The sequence below is a fragment of the Gigantopelta aegis genome, chromosome 13 (genome assembly GCF_016097555.1).
Source record: "Gigantopelta aegis isolate Gae_Host chromosome 13, Gae_host_genome, whole genome shotgun sequence".
In the NCBI taxonomy this organism is placed as follows: Eukaryota; Metazoa; Mollusca; class Gastropoda; order Neomphalida; family Peltospiridae; genus Gigantopelta; species Gigantopelta aegis.
In genome coordinates this window covers 37056046-37081045 of record NC_054711.1, presented here as the reverse complement: position 1 = coordinate 37081045, position 25000 = coordinate 37056046, and the positions used below count along the sequence as shown (strand labels likewise).

The following is a 25000-nucleotide window of genomic DNA, read 5'->3' as shown; positions in this document are numbered from 1 at the left end:
CGACAGCGGGTTTCCTCTCAAAATCTGTGTAGTCCTTAACCATATGTCCGATGCCATATAACTGTAAATAAAATGTGTTGAGTGCGTCGTTAAATAAAACATTTCTTTCTTTCTTTCATTTAGTATAATAATAAGTGGCTGAAACATAACATTTCACAGCAGCAAACCGTAACGAATCTGTCAAAAACGGTGCTATTCTGACGTGTATAAGGAAAGTGGACGATTTCCAGGTTTTAAAAAAGAGTGTCGATAGATCAAGAGAACGCAAGCATTAAATATCTGATGAATTGTTTTGCTTTCCGAGCTTAATTTTGTTTTAAACTATGGGCGCGTCAAATGCAAAGGTTTATTGAGAATGTGTATTTAATAAGTGTTGGACGCTTTTTCAGATGGGTGGCGTATGGGACATAGAGAACGCCTGTATAAATCCATGATACCTCAAAATATGGTATTTTTTAATCTTTTATTGTAGTAATAAGTGATATTAAAACATGGAAAGTCGAGGGTTCACCTTTAATAAATGTTGGACGCTCTTTCAGATGGGTGGCAGATGGTTTAAAGAGCTGGCTAGACAAAAGAGTATAGAAGATGACGACGATCAGATACAGAGCGAGCTACTCGACCCGTCCGCGGCCAAGGACAAACTGCGAACAGACTCGACTCCCATGATCTTCATCTGCGCCACTATGTGGCACGAGACGGAAAACGAGATGATACAGATGCTCAAATCAGTCTTCAGGTACACCTTTTATAAAAAAAAATCTTTTTTTTTTTTATTTTTTTAAATTATTTTTTGCGATGGTGGAAGTGGCGAAGTGAATGGTATCTAAAAATATTACTTTTTGTAAATATTTTAACGTCTATTGAGAGAGAGAGAGAGAGAGAGAGAGAGAGAGAGAGAGAGAGAGAGAGAGAGAGAGAGAGAGAGAGAGAGAGAGAGAGAGAGAGAGATGTACTAAATGAGTGGCCGTTTGATACCATTTATCTTAAAACGAATTGCTTAAACACGTATCTAACCAACAAAAGCGAGAGAGATACGTTATTAAGGAACGAGTTGTAAGATAAATTATATTAAATGGCCACAAATTTAGTATTCTATTTATCACCCACCTACAATTACCGTGGCATTTGTTGTATATACTGAAAATGTAACTATGTACGATGCCATAACCTCATTTTACTGGCGTATGAATACATCAACTGATGTTAATGGAGTATCCGTTTAACATAGTGGTCTACTTCCGTGAACTTATAAATAACTCGTAATAGTAGGGAAATACAAAAACATATAATAATAATGATAATAATAATAATAATAATAATTTTATCTAACAAAGTGCGTTTAATAAATTATATATATATATAATGTGTGTGTGTGTAATTATATATATATATATATATATATATATATATATATATATATATACACACACACACACACACACACACATATATGTATATATATATATATATATATGTATGTGTGTGTGTGCGCGTGCGTGCCCCCTCCCTCCATTTCGCACCTTCTACGCCCGTGTATATCATATCTTACCGTAATTTCACTTCAAATCCATATTTCGTAAATAGTGAAAAAAAGAGTTAAATACAAACTTTGCTTTAGTAATTCTCAAACAAAAACATTTCATTAGCAATTTTGTCCTTGGAATTTTCCTGAGTTCTGAAAACGGAAATGTCAAGTACCCAGTTTATTGTTATTGTAAAGTGATGTAAAGTTACGTCATTGAAATAATAACGTCATTCAAATGCTGATTTCACGATGGTGTGTTTCGGAAATTAGAGAATGGATGTTGAGTATTAAATCAACATTTAGATACAAAACATTATTTACATGCTAATCACCCAATAGCTCAACAAAACATCATTGAAAATATGGAAATGTTTGATTTAAAAGACCTATTTAGAGAATTATATCCAAATTATATCTGAAGCTGGTCTAAATTCTATTATTTTATTGTCTAACGCACCTCCCTGCAAATAAAATCATTTAGCTATTTGGTTTACATTATGTAATTTGGTTCTTTGGGGTTGTTTTTATACTTTCTATCGTCAGCCGCAAAGTTTTGTTTTGTAATCTCGAAATTTCTTACTCTATGATTCGTAATTTTTTCTGCCTTTTACCATTAAACCACGGTTTGTCATGCCATTTGGTCGAATAGTAAACTGTCCGATTAGTCATACATTTGTTAATATTTAAAAACACAAAGTATCAATTAACAGGATTCGAACCTATTGCGCCGGTTCACATGGCGTTTGACCTTAACCGATCGGCCATCGGGACATCCACAAAAATAGAAGCCCAATTAACCGTAGTTAAGAATGTCTGCTGTCAAACAGTCGGTTCGAAACTAATGTAATAGTTTGGTATTAATGCAATATATTAATACACTATTTAATTATGGATTTAAACTTTTCTCAAGCGATATCAATTTTCCACGGAATTATTTCTTGCCGGGGATCTTCTTTTTTTTCAGTATTAAATTATTTAGGTTTTAAAAATAACGTTTATCATGCAAGCAAACTTTCTTTTCGAATGCTCTATTACTGCATACACTACTGTTTATTATAACGTACGTAACTTTGTTGTCGTTAATATTGTTTGTAAATTGAATTACTCCACTTTCTTTGATTTCACATGTTTTTAAAATAATAGGATAAGTATATGATAAAATTCTCTGTTATACAGACTCCCACCCAACAAAAAAACACACACACAACAACAAAAATTAAACAAAATGCAACCCCCCCACCCCCCACCCCCACCCCACCCCTCACCCCAACGAAAAACGAAAAAAAAAGGAGAGAAAAACTCCCAAAACAACAAAAACCAGACCATGAATCTTTCACGTATAGAGTCTATTTTTAGAATGGATTCTGATCAAAGTGCTAGAAGAACCGCCCAGATTTTCTTCAACGTCACGGATCCGGATTATTACGAGTTTGAAGGTAGGGTTTCGCACAGCAGTTTATTATCATTTTGTTTATCGTCGGTATTGTAAATGTAAAACAAATATAATACTTTTGCATTAAAAGGTATCAACTGTTTTAACTAAGAAACTAAAGAAAACTAAGAAATTAAAGACACTGTCCTCAGCTTGTTGCCGACATTGTTAAAATGTTTCCCACCAACAGAACCTTTTTAATGCTTTGAATTTTATGTACATACATCGTTTTGTTTTTCAAAATATATTCCCAGCACACGTGTTTTTCGACGATGCTTTCGAAGCCCATGCGGACGATGACTATAACTACAAAGTAAACAATTTCGTCAAACAGCTTGTGCGAGTGATGAACGTCGCTGCAAGGTGAGTCTGATGACGTCATAATTAATATCGTCAACTATCTCACACAGTATCTTTGGATATTTAACTTTTTGTATATATATAAAGAGGCTGGATTTAACTCAGTCGGTTGAGTGTTCGCTTCACGTGCATGCGTTATAGAATCGAACCACCTCGGTGGATCCATTCAACTGATTGGATTTGTTATCGCTCCAACCACAACTGGTCAAAGACCGTCGTATGTGCTTTCTAGTATGTGGAAAAGTGCATATAAAAGATCCCTTCCTGCATTAGGTAACATGTAGCGTGTTTCCTCTGATGACTACCAGGGGCGTAGGCTAGGGGGGTTTGGGGGATTCGGACGAACCTGGTCCGCTTTCAGAACTAAAACATACAGGTTTATACATATGGAGTTTCTGGTGGTGCAAAAATAAAATAGAAAAAGGTCCACTTGGTTCATATTCGACCCCCCCCCCCCCCTTCCAGGTCCAGATCACGCTACGCCCCTGACTACGAAAATGTTTGATATCCAATAGCCGATGATTAGTTAATCAATGTGCTCTACTGGTGTCGTTAAACAAAACAAACGTTTGATATATATATATATTAATTAATGACCATCTCAGTTACAGCCGAAAAGGCGCCTACAAGTAGTTGTGCATTTTTGCATATTCTGTATCTACAGAATATTAACCGACATGGCATGTATATATTACACATGTATATATATAAACACAGTGTGATTTCAGCTCAATTTTTAATTATCTTACATTTCCTTGCATATTTACGGTGTCTGTCTTTTCACCTATCATGTATTAGATATTAATGTAAGGCAGTGTCACTTCTTATCGATATTTTTTTCTATATATTCTTCATAAACAGAACAATAACTTTAGTGTTTTGCATCCAAGTATAGTAGACCATGGGCCAGACCAGATATCGGTACCTCTAAAGGTGGCAAAACTTCAATGGTGCCAATTTATTTGTTCCACCAATATAAGTAAAAATAATGTGATAGCCTTTCCAAATGAGCAGCTTTTTCATTGTTCTTGCATGAACCCTGTTTTAATGCATGCATCACAGTAATGTGTATTTCTGATTATATACTACCTCTCATAATATTATGCCCAGAGGTCTTAGCCGCACCCAGATGTATATGCTGAATTCATGCAAGGATACTTTTCATTTCAAATTGACTTCACCAATTGAGACTTTTCAGTTCAAATTGACTCCACCAACCCTTACAGAAGAATCACTGATCGCCTAATACAGGACCCTGTACCGGAGAACAGTGAGGAACATGATAGGCCAAGGCAGTTCCAAACTGTCTCATCCAGCTCTGCAGGGTCCAAGAATCAGCAAAGATGAAACATGTAAGGACCTCGTTAATCTGTTGGAAAACAACTAGGTGAATCCTTTCTCTCCTGAAGAAACTGGCCTGGTTAACCTGTCCAGTGACACCGACCCACTGTTTCTTCACCTCGCACGGCCAGGAATCTCCTGGGGGCACCCAACGTAGGAGAAAAGCGTATCAGATGTATACATGGACAAGCTTAAAGAAGAATCCACCATTGGTGAAATTCTGAGGAAAGATGACCAAGCAAAGACTGGATATATTCTCGAATATCAGACTAAAAACATTCTATGGCGGGAAATACCAAGATGTCGTTCTGAAGGCAGACTGAGTCCCATAACTATGAGCACTCCCAAGGTTTGACTGACCCTTCGAAAAACAATTTAGTCTGGACGTTTCTCCTGCTCAAGCTATCCCAGCTCTATCAACCCTGCAAAACGAATGGGATGAATTTGGTGCAAAACATTAATGGCAACAAAACGCTATCACTGTTCCTGTATGAGTGAAGCTAATCAGTGGGTTGATGTTGTCGTTGATGCATACTGGCAGCCGTCAGTCAAAGATGCTGACAGACTCGACGGTGGTGCTAGCGCAACACTTCAGTTCAACAGCATTGCAGTGGGACACACCTTCTAGCAATGGAGAACGTTCGTGTGCACTTCTTGCTACAAGACCAGCTTCGTCATGTTCTTGGTGCAAAAGTGGAAATTCCCATGATACAGAGCAATACTGCAAGGCATGTGTGTGTGTGTGTCTTTTGAAGAAACCTGCTACAAGATGACAGAGGATAAATTGATGCAAATGGCAGACCTGCAGAAGAAACAGACAATTGTTTCTCATGTACGCATTGCATGCTGGAAGTCAGTCATAGTCATATTCGAGGGCTCTAATGTTATTATGCTCTGTCTTGCCTTCCAAATGGATATCCCGTTTTATTTACCAGAAGTGTGGAAAACAGAACCGCATATTTTGTTAACATGACCAAACTGATAACCTCAGTGGGAGACATCCGAGTCAGGCTAAATGTCCTAAATATCTGTACATGCCCCTACCGGTCGAAGGAAGCTGAATGCACTGAAATTTGTGTGAAATGACAGCACCCACCAAAATCATTTTCCTCAATTTGACGAGTCATTAAATTTTAACCCACGGCTAATTTCGAAGGTACAGGTGTTTACCTGCCGTGTGTATGTTGCAGCTGGTAGCTGGCTAACTGATCGGTTTTGCTTTGTTTAACGACTCTACTATAATATATTGATTTATAAAATCATCGGCTGTTAGATGTCAAATATGTGATAATTTTGACATGTAGTCTTAGAGGAAACCTGCTACATTTTTCCATTAGTAGCAAGGGATCTTTTATATGCATCATCCCACATACAGGATAGCACATACTATGACCTTTGATATATCAGTCATGGTGATACCTCAGTCGAATGCACTACTGATTCAGCTACACACACACCCTTTATGAATGACCTTTGCTACAAGCTCTTCTGTACTTAAAGAGGAGAAGTGGAGTCCAGTCATCTGCCATCATGTCGAGACTCATGCACATTCTTTGAGCCAACTACCAGGCAGCAATCTGGAAGTGCTATTGTGGTGCCGAAACCTACTGAATCGGGGCGGACAAGTGATGATGGCAAACTTGCCATTCACTCAATGCATTTGCTGGCTTGCAAGTGTGTGCCTGGCCAATATATTAACATGCACAACCATGTACAAGTTGCTGATCTGCAGTAACCAGGAATTACAGGAAGACGAGGCTTCCAACTTCAAACGTGGAGACTCGGATGATGATATAGATGGGCATTTTCATGATTGACCGTGTTGTTGTTATTCTGGTATTGGCCTAATCGTCAGCTTGGTATCATCCTTTTGGTAAGTGCTTCCCCACAGAAAACACACACTATAATTACTGTTTAACCATTTCATGATCGCAGTTAGTGGTACATCTTTATTATATTTTTATGTGAATGATGATCTCAGTCAACTACTGTGACATTCCATAGTATTACTAAGTATTATTTATCTGAAATTGTTTCCATTGAAACCACCATCAGAATACTGCATTAAGAACAGTTTGAAACCACCTTTAAATAATAGGAAGAATGATTTGATAATAATATGTTTTGCTCCAATATCATCTTCATGTTAATGTGGCGATTTTCAGCAGTTTTTGAAACAATCAACTATATTATTAGCTGCTTTGGCATCCCCAATTACACTGTATGATTTGTCTGAATTTAAAAGTTGATTATGAAGATTAATTCTATGACCTACGACACCTGAGTCTACTTAAGCTGTCACTCAGCAAAGGCTATCACATCAAAATATACCTCACACACATTGACTAGTCTAAAAATCATTACTAGTTTGCCACGTTTGGTGGTACCAATAACTTGAATAACTTGAATTTCTTGTCTGGGCCCATGGTCGTATGGTCAAAACTAGATGGTGGTTAATGAATTTTCAGGTGTGTGTGCGTGTGCGTGTGTGCGTGTGTGTGTTTACAGAGAGAGGGGGGGGGAGAGAAAGGGTAGAGAGAGAGACAGAGAGACAGAGAGAGAGAGAGGGGGGGGGTTATTACCCTCATATTTTCTGCTTCGTCGAACACTAATTGTATTGTTCGAGCTTCTGCTGAGCATAATACATTATTTTTATTCCTAATATAAATATTGACGATACAGAAACACATGAGGGTAATAATCTCTTTATCGTATAATCTCAAGCTTAACTTTAATTCCAGTCAGCCATTACTCGATATTCAAATGACGTCAGAATATGTGACCCTATGTCGTTTTGAATGGAAATGATGTCATTTTGGATATCCTTACTTAAAAATACACTTTTGCATAACGTTGAAGAGGGCTTCCTGCTTTCGATCTCTCAGGGGTGGGACGTAGCCCAGTGGTAAAGTGTTCGCTTGATGCGCGGTCAGTCTGGGATTGATCCCCGTCGGTGGGCCCATTGTGCTATTTCTCACTCCAGACAGTGCACCACGAATCGTATATCAAAGGCGGTGGTATGTGTTATTCTGTCTGTGTGATGGTGCATATAAAAGATATCTTGCTGCTAATCGAAAAGAGTAGCCGATGAAGTGGCGACAGCGGATTTCCTCTCTCAATATCTGTGTGGTCCTTAACCATATGTCCGACAATATCTGTGTGGTCGTTAAATAAAACATTTCCTTTCCTTTAACCTTATGTCTAACGCCATATACCCGTAAATAAAATGTGTTGAGTGCGTTGTTAAATAAAACATTTCCTTCCTTCGTTCTCTCATGACTGGAGGTCGCAATAACCTGATGTTAAACATGAAACAGCTGTAGTTTTCAATGATCTCAGATGTTGTTAAACAAACTTTCCATTTCCTTACTAGTGCTGTTCACAACACTGTGATGACGATTCCTCCGCCTGAGAAGATTCCGACTCCGTATGGAGGACGTCTGGAGTGGAAACTTCCTGGTGGAAACCTTTTCACGGCTCACCTCAAGGATAAGGCGAAGATCAGGCACAGGAAGCGATGGAGTCAGGTTCGTTTTATACACATAGAAACTGATATCAGACACAGAAAACATAAAAACTGATATCAGACACAGGAAGCGATGGAGTCAGGTAAGGATTATACACATAGAAACTGATATCAGACACAGAAAACATAAAAACTGATATCAGACACAGGAAGCGATGGAGTCAGGTAAGGCTTATACACATAGAAACTGATATCAGACACAGAAAACTTAAAAACTGATATTAGACACAGAAAGCGATGGGTCAGGTAAGGTTTGTAAACAGAGCCCACTTAAAGACTACGATCAGACATAGGAAGCGATGGAGTCAGGTGTGTTTTATAAACATAGCTCCACTTAATCACTAAGATCAGACACAGGAAGCGATGGAGTCAGGTGTGTTTTATAAACTTACCTCCACTTAATTACTAAGATCAGACACAGGAAGTGATGGAGTCAGATGCGTTTTATAAACATACCTCCACTTAATTACTAAGATCAGACATAAGAAACGTTGGAGTCAGATGCTTTTTATAGACGATATTTTCGACATTATTTTCTGAATGTCAATTATATTAGCTAGACCATAATGTCACGCATGGTATTGTTCCATTTTGACGAAAGTGGGTCTAAGCAACCCATAAATGAATTAAAATCCACTGTCATTGACGCTGTCAACTAGTTCTAATGGCGAAAACATGCTTACATTTGCACGTAAATTAGGGTGAAAGCGAAAGGTCTGCTAGGTGCCCATAACTTGCTTTTTCACAAAGCGCTTCATTTGCATGCTTTGCACGTGTATTCCATGTTCCCAATGCTGAATTTCCGTATAATTGGAGCTTGCGTTCGTGTACGGTGCACACTCCAAATTCGACAATGGTACGACTTCAACTGACTATCGAAGATCGAGGAAGGGCTATTGCTTGGCTTCAGGATGACAATACGCAAAGAAATGTTGCTCTGAGACTTGGTGTCAGTCAGAGTGTCGTTGGCCGACTGTGGCAACGGTACCAAGCAACGAATTCTGTTCGAAATCGTCCACGTTCGGGAAGACCCCGAAGCACTACAAATAGAGAGGACCGCTACATCACCAATATGGCTCTACGTCAACACACAACCACTGCACGCCGATTACGTGACAATCTGCGGACTGCGACTAGAACTCGAGTGTCTGATCAAACCATACGCAATCGTCTGAGAGCCAATAATCTACGCTGCCGTCGCCAGGCTGTTCGACCACCACTCCTACCACGTCACAGAACGGCCAGACGTCACTGGTGCACGCTTCATCTGCGGTGGCAACGTGTTCAGTGGGGTCGAGTGATGTTCACTGATGAGCCCAGGTTTAGTCTCCAGTTCAACGACTGTCGGGTTCGTGTCTACAGACGTCCTGGGCAGCGCTTCGCTGACGTTAACGTTAGACAATGTCACCGGTTCGGTGGTGGCAGCGTCATGTGTGGGGCGGCATCTCTATCCACCACAGGACCCCCGTCTATGTGGTGGATGGCAATCTAAATGGAATCCGCTATCTGAATGAGATTATCCGGCCGTTGGTTCTCCCAGGCCTTCAGCAGATTGGCGGCGGGGCAGTTCTGCAGGATGACAATGACAGGCCCCACCGCGCCAGGGTGGTAACGGACTTTCTCAGACAACAAGGTATCGCCAGGATGGATTGGCCAGCATATTCGCCTGACTTGGCCCCAATAGAGCACGCCTGGGACGAATTAGGCAGGAGAGTTCGGGATAACCATGCCCCTCCGGCCAACCTTCATGATCTGGGTCAACTTCTTATGGCAGAGTGGCAGGCCATTCACCAAGAGTTTTTTAGACGTCTGATCAACAGCATGAGGCAACGATGTGTCGAGTGTATTCGCGCCAGGGGTGGATTCACACACTATTAAACGAATGTTCTAATGTGTAAAATCCATGTTTGACAACCTTCAACTTTGACAGCATGTCATGTGACTTTCTTGTATACAGTGACGTTTATTTGTGTTTTTTTGTAAATATGGAACAATAAAAAAAAAAATTGGTGTAGTTTACATCATCAATCTAATACACTCTGAAACTTATTTGGTTATAAATTTTTGACCCTTAAATTCTTTTGAGTAGTATATATAAACTTACCTCCACTTAAAGACAAAGATCAGACACAGGAAGCGATGGATTTAGATGCGTTTTATAAACATAGCTCCACTTAATTACTAAGATCAGACACAGGAAGCGATGGAGTCAGGTGCGTTTTATAAACTTACCTCCACTTAAAGACTAAGATCAGCTGTGTTGCTGAAATAGATGACGTAATAAATGGCTAGACAAAAGTGTTCTCAAAAGTACTTAATATTAAACCAGGTTTACTAGACATAACACGTTATGGACCGCTTGGACACTGCGAGATTGCTCATTCGCTCTGACTGTGGTACAGAGACGTTCTTGCATCCGTTGGATGATGGAATGGCTCATTTGCAGGTGTCCGTCTGCTTGTCTGACGGATACGCCATCTGTTTTTATACTAGGACCTATGGTCTCACTACACAGATGGCATCTGCCATTGAAACCCATGATAAATTGCCCAACTTCCAATGAAGATTGCCAATAGAACTTTTTCTCGTTGGCACTAACAATATACACCATTGCGAACATACATTATGTAAGCATTTATTTTCACTCCACAATTGACAACATTTCCGTCTCAGTTTTTTGCTATATGACAGCATCTGGCTGTAATACAGGTCCGAACAGGTGGTTCATTAACCGATTCACTCCGGCTGTCTCTTGTGCTATACACCCATGTCCCAAAAGGTCAATGCACAATATTACAAAATAACATGGGAAAAATTCAGCCAGAAGGAACTATAGTGGACGTGGTGAATGAACTCTCACCCGGAAGTGATCTGTGTAGTGAGACCTTAGCTAGTAGCTACAGTCGGATATGCTCAGTTTAGGTTATGGTGGCATAGTTTTCCAAAACCATATTCCAAAGAAATGTATACCCCCAACCCTAATCAGGCATGAAAAGTGTTCACATAAAAAGGCAGCTTTACGTGCACCATATTTGTTCAGGCAGGTGCCATGCTTGGCCAAAAAGAAAAAAAAAGAAGAGATCATTAATAGCAATACAATTTTGCATATTTTTAAATGCATATGCCACACACTTTCTACCGACAACCAAATAATCTGTGAGTAAAAGGCTGGCATACATGCAATCAGCCATTCTTTAACCACATCAGTAATCTACGTTTTATTACCTGTTACCACTCCTGATTTTATTTCCTTACGACTAATTTGTAATATACAGTAAAGGAATATGCCTTAGGTGTTTGAAGATGCCAGCAGCTAGGGGTGGAGTGAACTGCCATTTATATATTAATTCGCCTTTCAACAGGAAATGTTAAAATTTAAGTTTTGGAGGAGGGAAGTGCACCACATCTTTGTTACGTTATCAAACGGAACCATCCATGTTCAGTGTAGTTTCAGTTTTGAGGTGTGCTATACGAATTTGGAAAACATATTTGAAATCTGGTTTTACACTTGGTCTGTTAGAAAAACACCTAAGTATACATAACTAAATCCCATCAAACTACGTCACAATATTATGTGTAGGTTGCTCTAACGTGCAGAAAACAATGTTTACACCAGAATAAATTTGTGCTAAACATTTACTTATTTCCTTTCTATTCAACAAAATAATCTTATTCAGCACCATATAATTACGTTTTTGCAACTTTGAGGGAGGTTTGGATGGGGATCGTAAAAAAAAATGAAAATTAATATATAATAAAATTATAACTATCGCAAAATAATTTAGGGGGTCCGGGCCCCTGCCCCCCCCCCCCCCCCCCCCCCCCGATCCGCCTCTGCGTTTTTGTATGTGTTCAAACCTTTCCCTGAAAAGTCTCATTATGTTTAAACACTTATATTATATCAACAGTTGTGCATTACATCACATGCGTACTTATCCAAAATATTGGATGGAAGTGTTTAAAAATACCAGTGTTTTCTTTGAAACGGTTTTAACACATAGAGGTAATGATACTGTGCTTCTGATGCGCTAATAGTGTAATTAGCTAACATACTGTTACATCGAAAGTTTCATTGAGGCGAAACTTTTTATTGTGCATTAAGCTATTCACAATGACATAGGCTGGAGGTCTTGTAGCTTTCTGCAAAACATGTTTACATTAGAACAGCATCTGAACTCACATGGCCACTGTCAGTAGTGACGTAGTCAGAAGTGACGAAAAACGTGCAACAGCTATTTATTTGATCATGGAAGAGTCCATAAAGAAACGTTTTGGAAGCTTGTCTATTACACCCTTATCTAAACCTCACCAAATAGACACGATGACAAAACAACAGTATCTGTTATTCTGTATAAACTTATATAACTTTTGACAATATCTGTATTGTGCATAAAATGCGCCGGTATATTTATCTCAGTGCAAGGGTAGGTTTCTATGAACTTTTTTCTATGATTTATATAATTGCTATTATGTATATGTGGTACATACAAAAGCTGCCTTCTAGAACTTTGACACATTGTAATGGCCATTTACTATATCTCAACGCAGGTGATGTACATGTATTTTTTTCTGGGATACCGACTGCTGGCTGAAAAGATACCTCTGAATCAAAAACAGAAGCGTGCTGAGAACACGTTTCTGCTGGCTCTTGATGGTGATGTGGATTTCCAGCCTCACGCTGTTCAGATTCTTGTAGACCGAATGAAGAAGAGCGGAAGTATCGGCGCTGCATGCGGAAGGATACACCCTGTCGGCTCTGGTAATAAATAGTGTAATAGCACTGCATGATCGTTAATTTGCATGAGTTCATCCTCTGTAATGTCAAAAATCACAAAATGTATATCATGACATGTATACAACAAAATGATATATTCAACAACGTTTTACAATTCTAGAAGAGGGTCATAACATCACACAATGTAGTAGAACAATCTTGGACGATGCCTTTACGCAACATTGTAGTCCAAGGCGTGAAACCTAGTAATAGTACATTAATTTGTTTCTCTGTGATAAATATGTATATTATTCAAACGATCTCTCCACAAATACTATACATGTTCTGATTTCTTTGTATATGTTTAAATATATGATTCAAATGAACTCATTCACAATTACTCTACATATTTCTTTTGTCATCAGGTCCAATGATCTGGTACCAGAAATTTGAATATGCTGTCAGTCATTGGCTACAGAAGTCAACGGAACACATTTTAGGCTGTGTGCTGTGCAGCCCAGGGTGTTTCAGCTTGTTCCGCGGTTCCGCGTTGATGGACGATAATGTCATGAAGAGATACACCACACCCCATCAGAGGCGCGACACTATGTTCAATACGACCAAGGTGGGTTTCTATGCTAACCACCACTAAACCAAACAAAACAACCACCCTCATCATCATCATCCACATATCATCATAATCACCAACACCACCATGATCAGGACCATCGTAATCATCAAGCAGATAATTTTGTAATGCCCTTAATCTCCTACAATCCGGTATTGCCACCAATGCATCCGCCATTTTCATGCAACATGCGCAGAGTGTACAATGCTGATTAAGAGAGTATTGCATTAAACAACATTGTTAACAATAGGATTGGACCTTTTGTTATTTGAACGATATTGTAGGCTAACAACATTCATAAAGACATCTTCGAGAACATAAACATTTGGACAATGAAATGTTAATTATGTCGTTGCGCATAGCCATAGCTTTTGAAACATAGCACCAGGTTATTTATGTTATCATGTATGTCAGTGTATTGTCATTATAATAAAGATTATATTTTTGCAAAGTGTTAGTGTTTTGATAATGTTTATATATTAAGTTTCTTATTTCAACTGTTAATTTTAGGTGGGTTAGTTGCATATTAATATTGAAAATGGCAGATTTGAAAATACCAATAAAACAAACAGGCTTTCAAGCTGGCCCTACTTTTTCCTACTTTTCCCTGCTTTTTTGTTGGGCTCCTACTTTTTCCTACTTTTTCTTGGAATAAAATGCATTGATTGAACTAATCTAAATCTTGATTTTAATAAGAAGCAGTTTCTAGTATTTTTGTAGGATAAGTTTGTTGCAGTAGGTCTCCAGTGCTGTATGAGGGGTTTCATGATGAGAATGACTGGTGCATCTTTCTCCTCTCTTTTATATAGTGTATTATTGTATTGCTGTTGAATGTTGCTAAACAAACATTCTATTTCTTTCCCATCACAGGTGAAAACAGGTGGCTGTGTACTGCTCTATGTACAAAATATTCTCTTTGACAGGTGGCTGTGTACTGCTCTATATACTAAATATTCTCTTTGACAGGTGGCTGTGTACTGCTCTATGTACTAAATATTCTGTTTGACAGGTGGCTGTGTACTGCTCTATATACTAAATATTCTCTTTGACAGGTGGCTGTGTACTGCTCTATATACTAATTATTCTCTTTGACAGGTGGCTGTGTACTGCTCTATGTACTAAATATTCTCTTTGACAGGTGGCTGTGTACTGCTCTATGTACTAATTATTCTCTTTGACAGGTGGCTGTGTACTGCTCTATGTACTAAATATTCTCTTTGACAGGTGGCTGTGTACTGCTCTAGTACTCATTATTCTCTTTGACAGGTGGCTGTGTACTGCTCTTTCTACTAAATATTCTCTTTGACAGGTGGCTGTGTACTGCTCTATGTACTAAATATTCTCTTTGACAGGTGGCTGTGTACTGCTCTATATACTAAATATTCTCTTTGACAGGTGGCGGTGTGTACTGCTCTATATACTCATTATTCTCTTTGACAGGTGGTTGTGTACTGATCTATGTACTCATTATTCTCTTTGACAGGTGGCTGTGTACTGATCTATGTACTAAATATTCTCTTTGACAGGTGGCTGTGTACTGCTCTATATACTAAATATTCTCTTTGGCAGGTGGCTGTGTACTGCTCTATATATTAAGTTCTCTCTTTGACAGGTGAAGACAGGTGGCTGTGCACTCTTCTGCTTCAACAAGGCTACCGAGTGGAGTACTGCGCAGCCTCAGACTCGTTCACGTTTGCCCCCGAGGGATTCTTCGAGTTCTTCAAGCAACGCAGACGATGGACTCCGTCAACAATGGCCAACATCCTCGACCTGATTCAGAATTGGAGACAGACGACCAAGAAGAATGATGACATCTCCATCATGTACATGTTTTACCAGCTCTTCCTGTTCATTACCTCGGTCCTCACGCCTGGCACAATCTTCATGCTGATAGTGGGCGCCTTTAACAGTGTCTACCATCTCAACATCACGGTCGCCTTCGTCATTAATCTCATACCAGTCGCCATCTTTGTTCTGCTGTGCTTCAAGGCACCCAACAGTGTACAGGTTAGTAATTACTGTAAATGTTGATGGGACTGTCCAAACAGGATTAACCACAGGGGTGTTGAATACAGGCAACTGGTATATTTTCTAGACTATTGTGACATCATTATGTACCAGTTAGCTTCACATGGCCTAATGTTGCTGTTTGTGTGGTGCACAAACAGGGTCTTCACTCACTGAATGTAGCTGCCAAATTAAACCCTTTCTCTTTGAAAATTAGCCTGGGCAGAGAGTGTTATGATTCAAACATGCACACACACACACACACACACACACACACACACACACACACACACACACATATATATATATATATATATATATATATATATATATATATATATATATATATATATATATATATATATACGCACACGCACACATATATGGGTAAACATAGACACACATGCCTACACACAGATACACACATTAATTATGCCCCACTGTATTTTAATGCTGGAAAGTGAGAATGAAAACAGCTAACTGCCAAACTTTATGGTTAAAATATGTACCAATCACATCATCCCCACCATCATCATCACCATCATCACTATCACTACAACCTGAACCACAAATACCTTGATCATCATCACTATCATCATCACCACCATCACCACCACCGCCATCATCATCTAAATCACCACAATAAGTAAACAAGGTGTTCCTTCATTTTCAGCTGGACTACGCAGCTCTACTGTCTATTATATATGCACTTGCGATGATAGTCGTATTGGTTGGACTGGTCAAGCAGATGGCAGAGACTGGATTTTGTTCTGTGACGACTATATTCCTGGTTACTCTTGCTGGGATATTCGTGGTTTCGGCAATTCTTCACCCTCAGGAATTCGGCTGCCTCTTTCATGGTTTTCTGTATTTCATCTCAATTCCGTCAATGACCATGTTGTTGATGATTTTCTCCCTCATCAACCTACAGAATGTCTCTTGGGGAACACGCGAAGTCAAGACAGCAGCGCCACCTGTTCGGCAGCAGCAGCAGCAGCAAGCCACAAATGTTTCTGCTGATAAGAGCATGCTTCAGAAACTGTTGGCCAACTTCACAAATAGTGAAAAGATGAATTCGGAAAATACTTTTTCATTTGGAAACCTTTTCAGGTGCATGTGTTGCCCCAGGTCAGAGACCAGGGGAGATGATCTTAAAATCAAGGCTATTTTGGAACGTCTCAACGCTCTAGATGATAGGATTGGGGAAGTGACAAATGGGGCAAGCAGTATGCATTCAGCACGTGCCTCAGAACCAAGTAACCCATTGGATGTACAGCCATTCTCCCAGAATGCAAATCTGTTCGAAAGAGCTGGTAAAAGAAGTGATTTATATTAGTACAATTAGTAGTAGTATAATAGTATAATTTACCATCTTTCCCTTTGTTATACCACGTTACTCTGTTACTCTAAGTTTTGATCGTTGTCATTTTGTGTAAATATAAATAGCAATGGTCAAGTCACGAGTTCAAAGCAATAAACTATGTCTGGTTCTAATATGATAAAATGGACAACGTACTGGCAAAGGGGATAATTAAATCCTCCTTTCTGACCTCACAAATTTTCTCATGGCGTTGCTAGGACACGAATGATGACATCAAATCGCCCACACCTTTCAGACTTGCCAAGATATGCTCTCGACTATGAAGTCATTCTTAATACTGAATGTTCTTTAACCGACAAGTCAATCCTGCTGACGTCCATGAATCAGTGGGGAAACCTGACTCTGACTAGTATGTATTGATGTATTAAAAGTTGAAATTTATTTTGTTTTACGACACCACTAGAGCACTTTGATTTAATAACCATCGGCTATTGGATGTTAATAATTTGGTAATTATAGTCTTAGAGAGAAAACCAGCTTCAGTTTTTTCCATTAGTAGCAAAGGGATCTTTTATATGCACCATCCAACAGACAGGGTATCTATACCACAACCTTCGACATATTAGTCGTGGTGCACTGGCTGGAACGAGAAATAGCCTAGTGGGCCCACTGACTGTATTGATGTACGAATATGTATGTATGTCGGGTTTGACTATGACATACATATATTTTTTTGCACAGGCGCAGTGGATCATTGAATCCTTTCTTGCCTCACACATTTTCTTATGTGGTTGCTGGGACTAGAACATCTGGAATCGAATCTCCCTCACGACGATACGCTCTCGGCTATCAAGTCATACCTAATATAGAATGCTCTTTAACCGATCATATGCATGGAGCCTACAAGCTACGCAGTCCATCCCATTTATGTGCATGAAACAGTAGGCAAACTTGGCACTGGCTTGTATATATTGATGTATGAATATGTGTATATTACATGGATCTCAGGTTTGATTGGGGAAATGACAAATGGGGATAATTAAATACTTTGTGGCCTCGCAAACTGTCTCCTGTCATTGCTGTGACACAAACCTGTGTCGTCGAATCGCCCGCACTTTGCAGATTAAAAGATGTCGGCTATCAAGTCAATCTTTATAAATGTTTTCTTCCTTAAGTTTTATAATTTGTCCTTCAACATGTGTATGTCTATTATAATTTATTCATTGTATCTGTATTAATTTGCCAGAATATTATTTGTACATGAATTCGAGTGTTTTATTGCTTTTTCTTTTTCTTTCATAAACAGATTATCCTTTATACAAAGAAGAAAAACATGTTAAACGTGATGAATTGAGAAATCCAGTTTGGATCAGTGATGAAGATCTTGGAAAAGGCAACATTAAGGTGAATGATCCTGAAGAAAATGCATTTTGGAAGGACTTGATCAATAGTTACCTCTTCCCTCTTGAAGGAAACAAGGAAAAGGAGAAGCAAATAAAACAAGAACTGGTTGAACTTAGAAATAGGTTTTGTTTGGCCTTCATGATAATCAACGCAATGTTCATCATTTTGCTGTTTGTTATGGAGACTCTTACAGAAGACAACAGTAATCTAAACTTTAGGATGCCGTGTAACGTCGAGGGCTTAGAAGGTCAAAGGATTCAACCAACTGCTGTTAGTTTTACTCTTATCTTTGGTATACTGATAGTACTGCAGTTCGTGGCAATGCTTTTTCATAGGTATTCCACGTTTCTGCACATCGCAGCCATTACAGAACTGACGAGCAAGCAGATGATTATTGGTGACAGCAAAGAACAGAAACCAAGTGTCAACGAAGCCATTCAGCTTGTCCGTGATATGCAGACCATTCGAGAAGATGATGAAATCTCGATTGCTCCCGAGGAACCTGAACCAGATTATGTTGAGGATGATGATGAAAGTGGATCGAAAGAAAAAGAACTGTTTGCAAAGTTTAAAGCAAGGCACAGAGGAATACAGGCTCACCGAACTCTAAACCGTACATTTATGAAGAATTTCAACCAGCTGGTGTCGGAACTTGAACAAGTCAAGATACAGGACAAAACAAAGAAGGATGTTCGATTTGATGCACAGACAAGGTTCAGAAGATTTGAGAAAAAGTCTGTGCATACGATCGTCAAGATAGCCCAGGCGGATAAAGAATACAAAGAAAGCGTAGTCAAACATGCACACAAATGGAACGACGCTGTGAAGAAACTTGGCATCGTGAAACAACTGAAGACCAAGAATCAGCTGACTTCGTTCCAAGACGTCGTCAGAGCTGCGATGATCAAACACGGACGTACCAAGATGGGAGTACGACCAGGAACCTCTCAGCAAGACCCGCCACGTCCAGGCCGTAGGAACGTGGCGGATATAAGGATTACCGTGTCTGATCCTTTCAACGAAAGAGCCCAACCCAAGAAGCCATCGAAACCTGAATCCAAATTTAAGATGCTGGCTGAAAAGGTTGTGCAGCAAGACCGAAATGTTGATAGGAATCAGGTTACCAGTTCCGCAATGGAGATGACGTCTGGCACACCAGCACTGGCCATGGGCAGACCACGACAGCGTGAGGTGCCTCGTCAAAGAAAACCCGGCGCTAGTGTCTTACCTCCAGTGTATTCATTTTCCCACACGTAACCATCGAATGGTGCAGCTGATTCTCACTCAAGAAAACTGTTCTTTGCAGAAAAAGCTGATAAATTTGACTGATTTGGAAACAATAGAATAGAATAGATGTTTAACGACACCCCAGCACGACAAATGCATCGGCTATTGGGTGTCAAACTATGGTAAATGCAACAATAATGTGATGAGAAACATCAATATAAAAATTCAAAAGTTAAATTAAAAAAAAAAACAGTGTAAAGATCTGTACGAAAATTACACATATCGCAGATAGGTAATATTAAAATATAGCATAAAAGTCAGATTCACGTAGACATTGTAATATAAGTTCTGGATGGAATCGAAATGATTGCATCACATTTCTTTGACCAAAAATATTTGTTCTAGTTTCTTTCAGATGCTTCAACTCCACCATAATGTGGTGTACCGTCAGAGTACACTGACAGTGCACACATTGAGGTGGAGTATTTTTATTCAAGATAAATGAATGGGTCAAGTTGGTATGACCGATGCGAGCACGACACAATACTATTCCTGCATTGCCTATAGATTTTGAAACATTACTGAAGAACAATCTCACTAATTTTTTCAGATTTTGACGGATACAGTCTCCAATTTGGATTGTTATTATACAATCATATCAACGTTGTTGTTAATTTGGCTGACTTCTGCATATATTATTATTATTATTATAGAACCAAGGTCGCTAATGTGACCAACTTTTACACGTTAGACAACACATTCATTTGGCTGATTTTAATTCAAGAGCTATGGCGGCACAGGCGACGAATCAAGCGTATACGTTTGTCGATATCCGTTCATAGCGAACACACGACTTTTTTAAAAGTGCATTTGAGCTTGTATTTCACATTTGTACATGATGTTATAATATGGTAACCAGATAATGTAACTTTAACTTAATATGTTGTTGTTTGTAATTATAAAATATGTTTTGTGAATTTATCGATGTATAACAGTCACAATTTAAAAAAAAATAAAAACGCAATTTTATACAATTTGTGAACAATTCTTCTATAATACCAGGGCCGTAGCTAGGATTTTTTTTGTTTGGGAATGGGGAGGGGGGGGGGGGGGGGGATGGCAACTGAGTAGTTAATAGTCTAAAACTCCTTAAACAGTTAAGAAGAGAATTTTCTTTAAGTTTCTATAATCCTTTCCGGATTTTTTCCGCTAGCTAAGGCCCTGAATACCACGTAGGTAGGATTTTTTCCGCTAGCTACGGCCCTGAATACCACGTAGGTAGGATTTTTTCCGCTAGCTACGGCCCTGAATACCACGTAGGTAGGATTTTTTCCGCTAGCTACGGCCCTGAATACCACGTAGGTAGGATTTTTTTCGCTAGCTACGGCCCTGAATACCACGAAGGTAGGCTTTTTTCCGCTAGCTACGGCCCTGAATACCACGTAGGTAGGATTTTTTCCGCTAGCTACGGCCCTGAATACCACGTAGGTAGGATTTTTTTCGCTAGCTACGGCCCTGAATACCATGTAGGTAGGATTTTTTGTTTGGGGGGGGGGGGGGGGAGGCAACTGAGTAGTTAATAGTCTAAAACTCCTTAAACAGTTAAAAAGAGAATTTTCTTTAAGTTTCTATGTTTTTCGGAAAGGGGGTCTTTGCCCCCCTTTCCCCCCCCCCCCCCCCGCTAGCTACGGCCCTTAATACCACGGCATGTATGTAACGGGGAGTAAATAATTTTTTTAATTACTTTATTTTAATATTTACTGTATGTATTTTTGTATTTTATTTCAGTAGTCTAGATAACGATATTCTGTTTCGAATATTGCTTACATTTCTATACGCCGTTCAGTTTAAGTAACTATTCAAACGTGTGTATTTGTATGGTGTAAGATATATTTGTGTAAATAATAGAATGGTGTCAATATGATTAGTTATAGAGAAATTTGATTTTCGTGTTATTAACGTATTATTTCTCAAGGCCATTACGCTCGTGCAGCATACACACTGGACGCGATTTAAAGGCATACTGTCACGGATTTAAGGATCTGATTTCTCTAAAAATGGATAATAAATAAAACTTACATTAATTGTTGGAAACCAAATCTAGCTATCGCATCACCTTAACTGAACCATGATTGAGTGAAATCCATGTCATCCCTCTCGGCAATTTTAGTTTTTGAATTATGGACCATTGCCATAATTCAATTATTTTTACAAAATATCATTAATAAATTGAGTATGATGGTTATGAAGATGGTTGAATAAAGTACATTTAGTGATAAATCAAATAATTTTTGTTCAGGTAATACTGTGTTAGACCATTAAATAGGTCAGTGGTCTGTGACAATATGCCTTTAAACAACAAGAAAACAACTACACAATTTCGTTGTGGGCGTTGAGTCTCACAAAAATCTAATCGGATAATAGCATGTCCTGTCGAAACCTATATTTATATGGATAGGCTAGGGCCCCCATATATTAAGAACGGGTGTTAGCCGTATATTTTTGACTGGGGCTTGAGCAACAGCGATCTGCAGTAACAACGCTATCTGTAGTAACTACATTAGCGTTGCAGTTGCTGCCGCTATCTGTTGTAGGATTCGACATCTGTAGTAGCTGAAAAGGGGACTTCGAACCGCCATCTGTTATGTTTGCCGCTATCTGTGTAAGTGTATTAAGCCGCCATGTGTTGTAAGGATCATTAGGTAATAACATAATTGCGGAATGTAATGTACCTAGAGTACTATTACGTGTCAGGCTTTAACAGCTCTGTGGAGAAATGTCAGATCGTTATAGGTATGTGCCCAGGTTAGCGTGCTTGAACCTTAAGTGGACATAATAACAAAAATAGCGTTCAAACAAGCAACACATTTTTTATAAGAACACTGATTTTCACTCATCTGAATCGGATGAGGATATAATGCATTTTAGTGACGACATTCTATTAAGGTTCAAACATGCCGCCATGAGCATGGGACGCTGCTTACTAGGACATCTTGTTCAAAACTGATTAGATTGAAAGAAAAATCGCTGCTACTTTTATTACCATGTTAACCTTTATAAATTATACACTTCCACACATACAGGGTAGCTCATACCACAGTAGTTGAAAATCATGTACTAGTCATGAAGAACCAGTCCGAATAGTTGGCTTGCATATACTTACCACTAAACATAGTGGTGCACTCATTCTGGGTATTGGGAAATAAAATCCATATCTGACAACATGAAACCCGATAGGTAGGTTTGACCGACACTTGACGTACACCGGTTATTTCATTTGGTTGATGGTAAACATTCACCGATTGAATATACGGACGGTATCTCATTCATTTCAACTTTATTTTCGTGTTTATATCCAATGAAGGTTCACGCACGCACCAGCACAGTGTTTAGTGTTATTTTTTTATTTATTAAGAGTGCTACTACAGTGGCGGATCCAGAAAACCCAATGTCATGAGACCGAAAACATTGTTTCATTTGCATCTTTGAATGGAGGGGTAGGACTTCTAGGTGTGTGACATCGGTCAGGCATAAGGCCAGACCTTTTTATTAGTTGTTCCTTGGATTCTCCAATGAAAAAAAAATATATAACAATATATAATAAAATTATAACTGTCGCAAAATGTAGGGGGGGGGGGGGGGGGGCCGCGGGCATGTACATATGCAAAAGCTTGTAGACAAGGGTAACCCTTCAGACTTGATCGTAGTTTTGTTCTGTATAATTTTACGTAATACTTATTTAGCATATAATATATAAAAATGTTTTCTTCACATTGATAACCAGTGATTGAACCAACCATTAAACAAGAAAAAAGAAATTTAAAGTTTGTTTTGTTTAACCACACCACTTGAGTAGGGGAGACCGGGGCACAATGGGACACTGGGTACAGTGGGACATTGCTAATTTATTTAATTTATATTAACCAATCAAATACCTTGTTACATAGTAGTATGCAGCATCATATGTGTAAGCTTCCATTGCAGAATTCACAGAGTTCTGCTCAACTTATGAACCTTTGTACAAACTTCAACGTTTTGACAGCATGTAAGTAAATTTTGAGATTTGATATATTTTCCTTCTTATTTATTGATGTTTTCTCTACTGTTATAAATTTGTATATTCATATTTGTTCCCACCATTTGTGATTACAAAGACATAAAAGTTATGTGGAAAATATGTTTTGTTTTCTTAATGGGGTCCACCTTTCACTTTTAGGGGTGGTCGGGGTACACTGGGCCATGCATAGCTGGGGTACACTGGGACATGTCCCACTGTCCCCCCAGAATAATTTTCTCAAATAATTTGATGATTTATTTTCATTGTTTTATTTTACTTTATTTCATTTCATTATTTTATTTTATTTTGTTTTAATTTCAGGCGTTTAAAAAAAAAATTGTTTTGTTTTGTTGCCATTAATTGTTATGGTCTATTTTCAGTTTACAATGGTCCGAAACAGGCAGAGAAAGACTAACATTGGAATGGTGGATGAGAAAACAATGGCAATGGCGGTGAATGATGTTTCTAATGGGAGTTCCATACGACAAACTGCCTCAAAATACAATATTGCTAGACAAACATTATGTCGATACGTTTCAAGAACAAAGGCAGCCATAGCTAACCATGAACTTCCACGTTTTACACCAAACTACAGTGTAAGAAAGATATTCACAGATGAAGAAGAGAACATGCTTGTAACTTACTTACGATGAAGCCAGTCTTAGTGATCAACAACATGATTTATCAGATTCCATATCTGTAGGAGATTATGTTCTTGTAAAGTTTGCCACCAAACGATCAGTATTACATTATGTTGGTCTGATAACAAAAGATGAAGCTGGTGGTGAATATGAAGTGAAATTCTTGAAATCTAGTACAAAAAGTGGTAAACAGTTTAGATGGTCTGAACCTGAAGATGTTTCATTGGTGAACCCTGAAGATAGTAAAGAAATTGCCCCCACCCTCCACTGTTGGTGGAACGGCAAGAGCCAAGAAACTTTTAGTATTCTCCACTGATCTTACCTCGTATCATCCACTGTAAGGTATCCATGGTCAAGGCACAAGTTTTAAACAATCAACCCTTAACTCCCCCAAAACAGAACACGAAATATAAAACCTCTGAAAACCCACAGCAAAAAAACCCCAAGAAAACTGAAAATGTTCTGTCAGTGTCAATTTGTATGTAGCTTGTTCTTTTCTGGAAAATGGATGGTTATATTTTAATAAACACGTTTCAGTTCACTGAATTATTTATTGTCTTTTATACATAAAATTGTTCAATCATCTAACCGAAATCCTGATCTAGACTAAGCCATGTTGCATATTTCAAATTACATTCTGATGGTAAAATAAGCTAACAAGATCTTCTGAAGCTTATAATAATATAAATGGTCAAATGTCCCAGAGTACCCCGATGCTTGTCTCAGTGTGCCCCACCCAGGGGTAGAGTGGGACGCAAAAAATGACGTTGAAACTTATTCAATAGTTTCCAGATAAATAATTCATTTCTAAAAT

At 38.7% G+C, this 25000-nt stretch overlaps 1 protein-coding gene across 1 annotated transcript in view; it reads left to right on the top strand.

Annotated features, from left to right (window-relative positions):
* Nucleotides 1-20390, top strand: part of LOC121387734 (chitin synthase chs-2-like) — a 24702-nt gene extending 4312 nt beyond the window's left edge. Inside the window, 10 exon segments of the mRNA XM_041518931.1 lie at nucleotides 540-739; nucleotides 2885-2964; nucleotides 3215-3323; nucleotides 8035-8188; nucleotides 12736-12946; nucleotides 13327-13485; nucleotides 13488-13526; nucleotides 15142-15536; nucleotides 16210-16849; nucleotides 18164-20390. Of these exon segments, the coding sequence (XP_041374865.1) occupies nucleotides 540-739; nucleotides 2885-2964; nucleotides 3215-3323; nucleotides 8035-8188; nucleotides 12736-12946; nucleotides 13327-13485; nucleotides 13488-13526; nucleotides 15142-15536; nucleotides 16210-16849; nucleotides 18164-19518 (3342 nt within the window). The 3' untranslated portion in view covers nucleotides 19519-20390.
* The last annotated feature ends 4610 nt before the right edge of the window (nucleotides 20391-25000 follow it).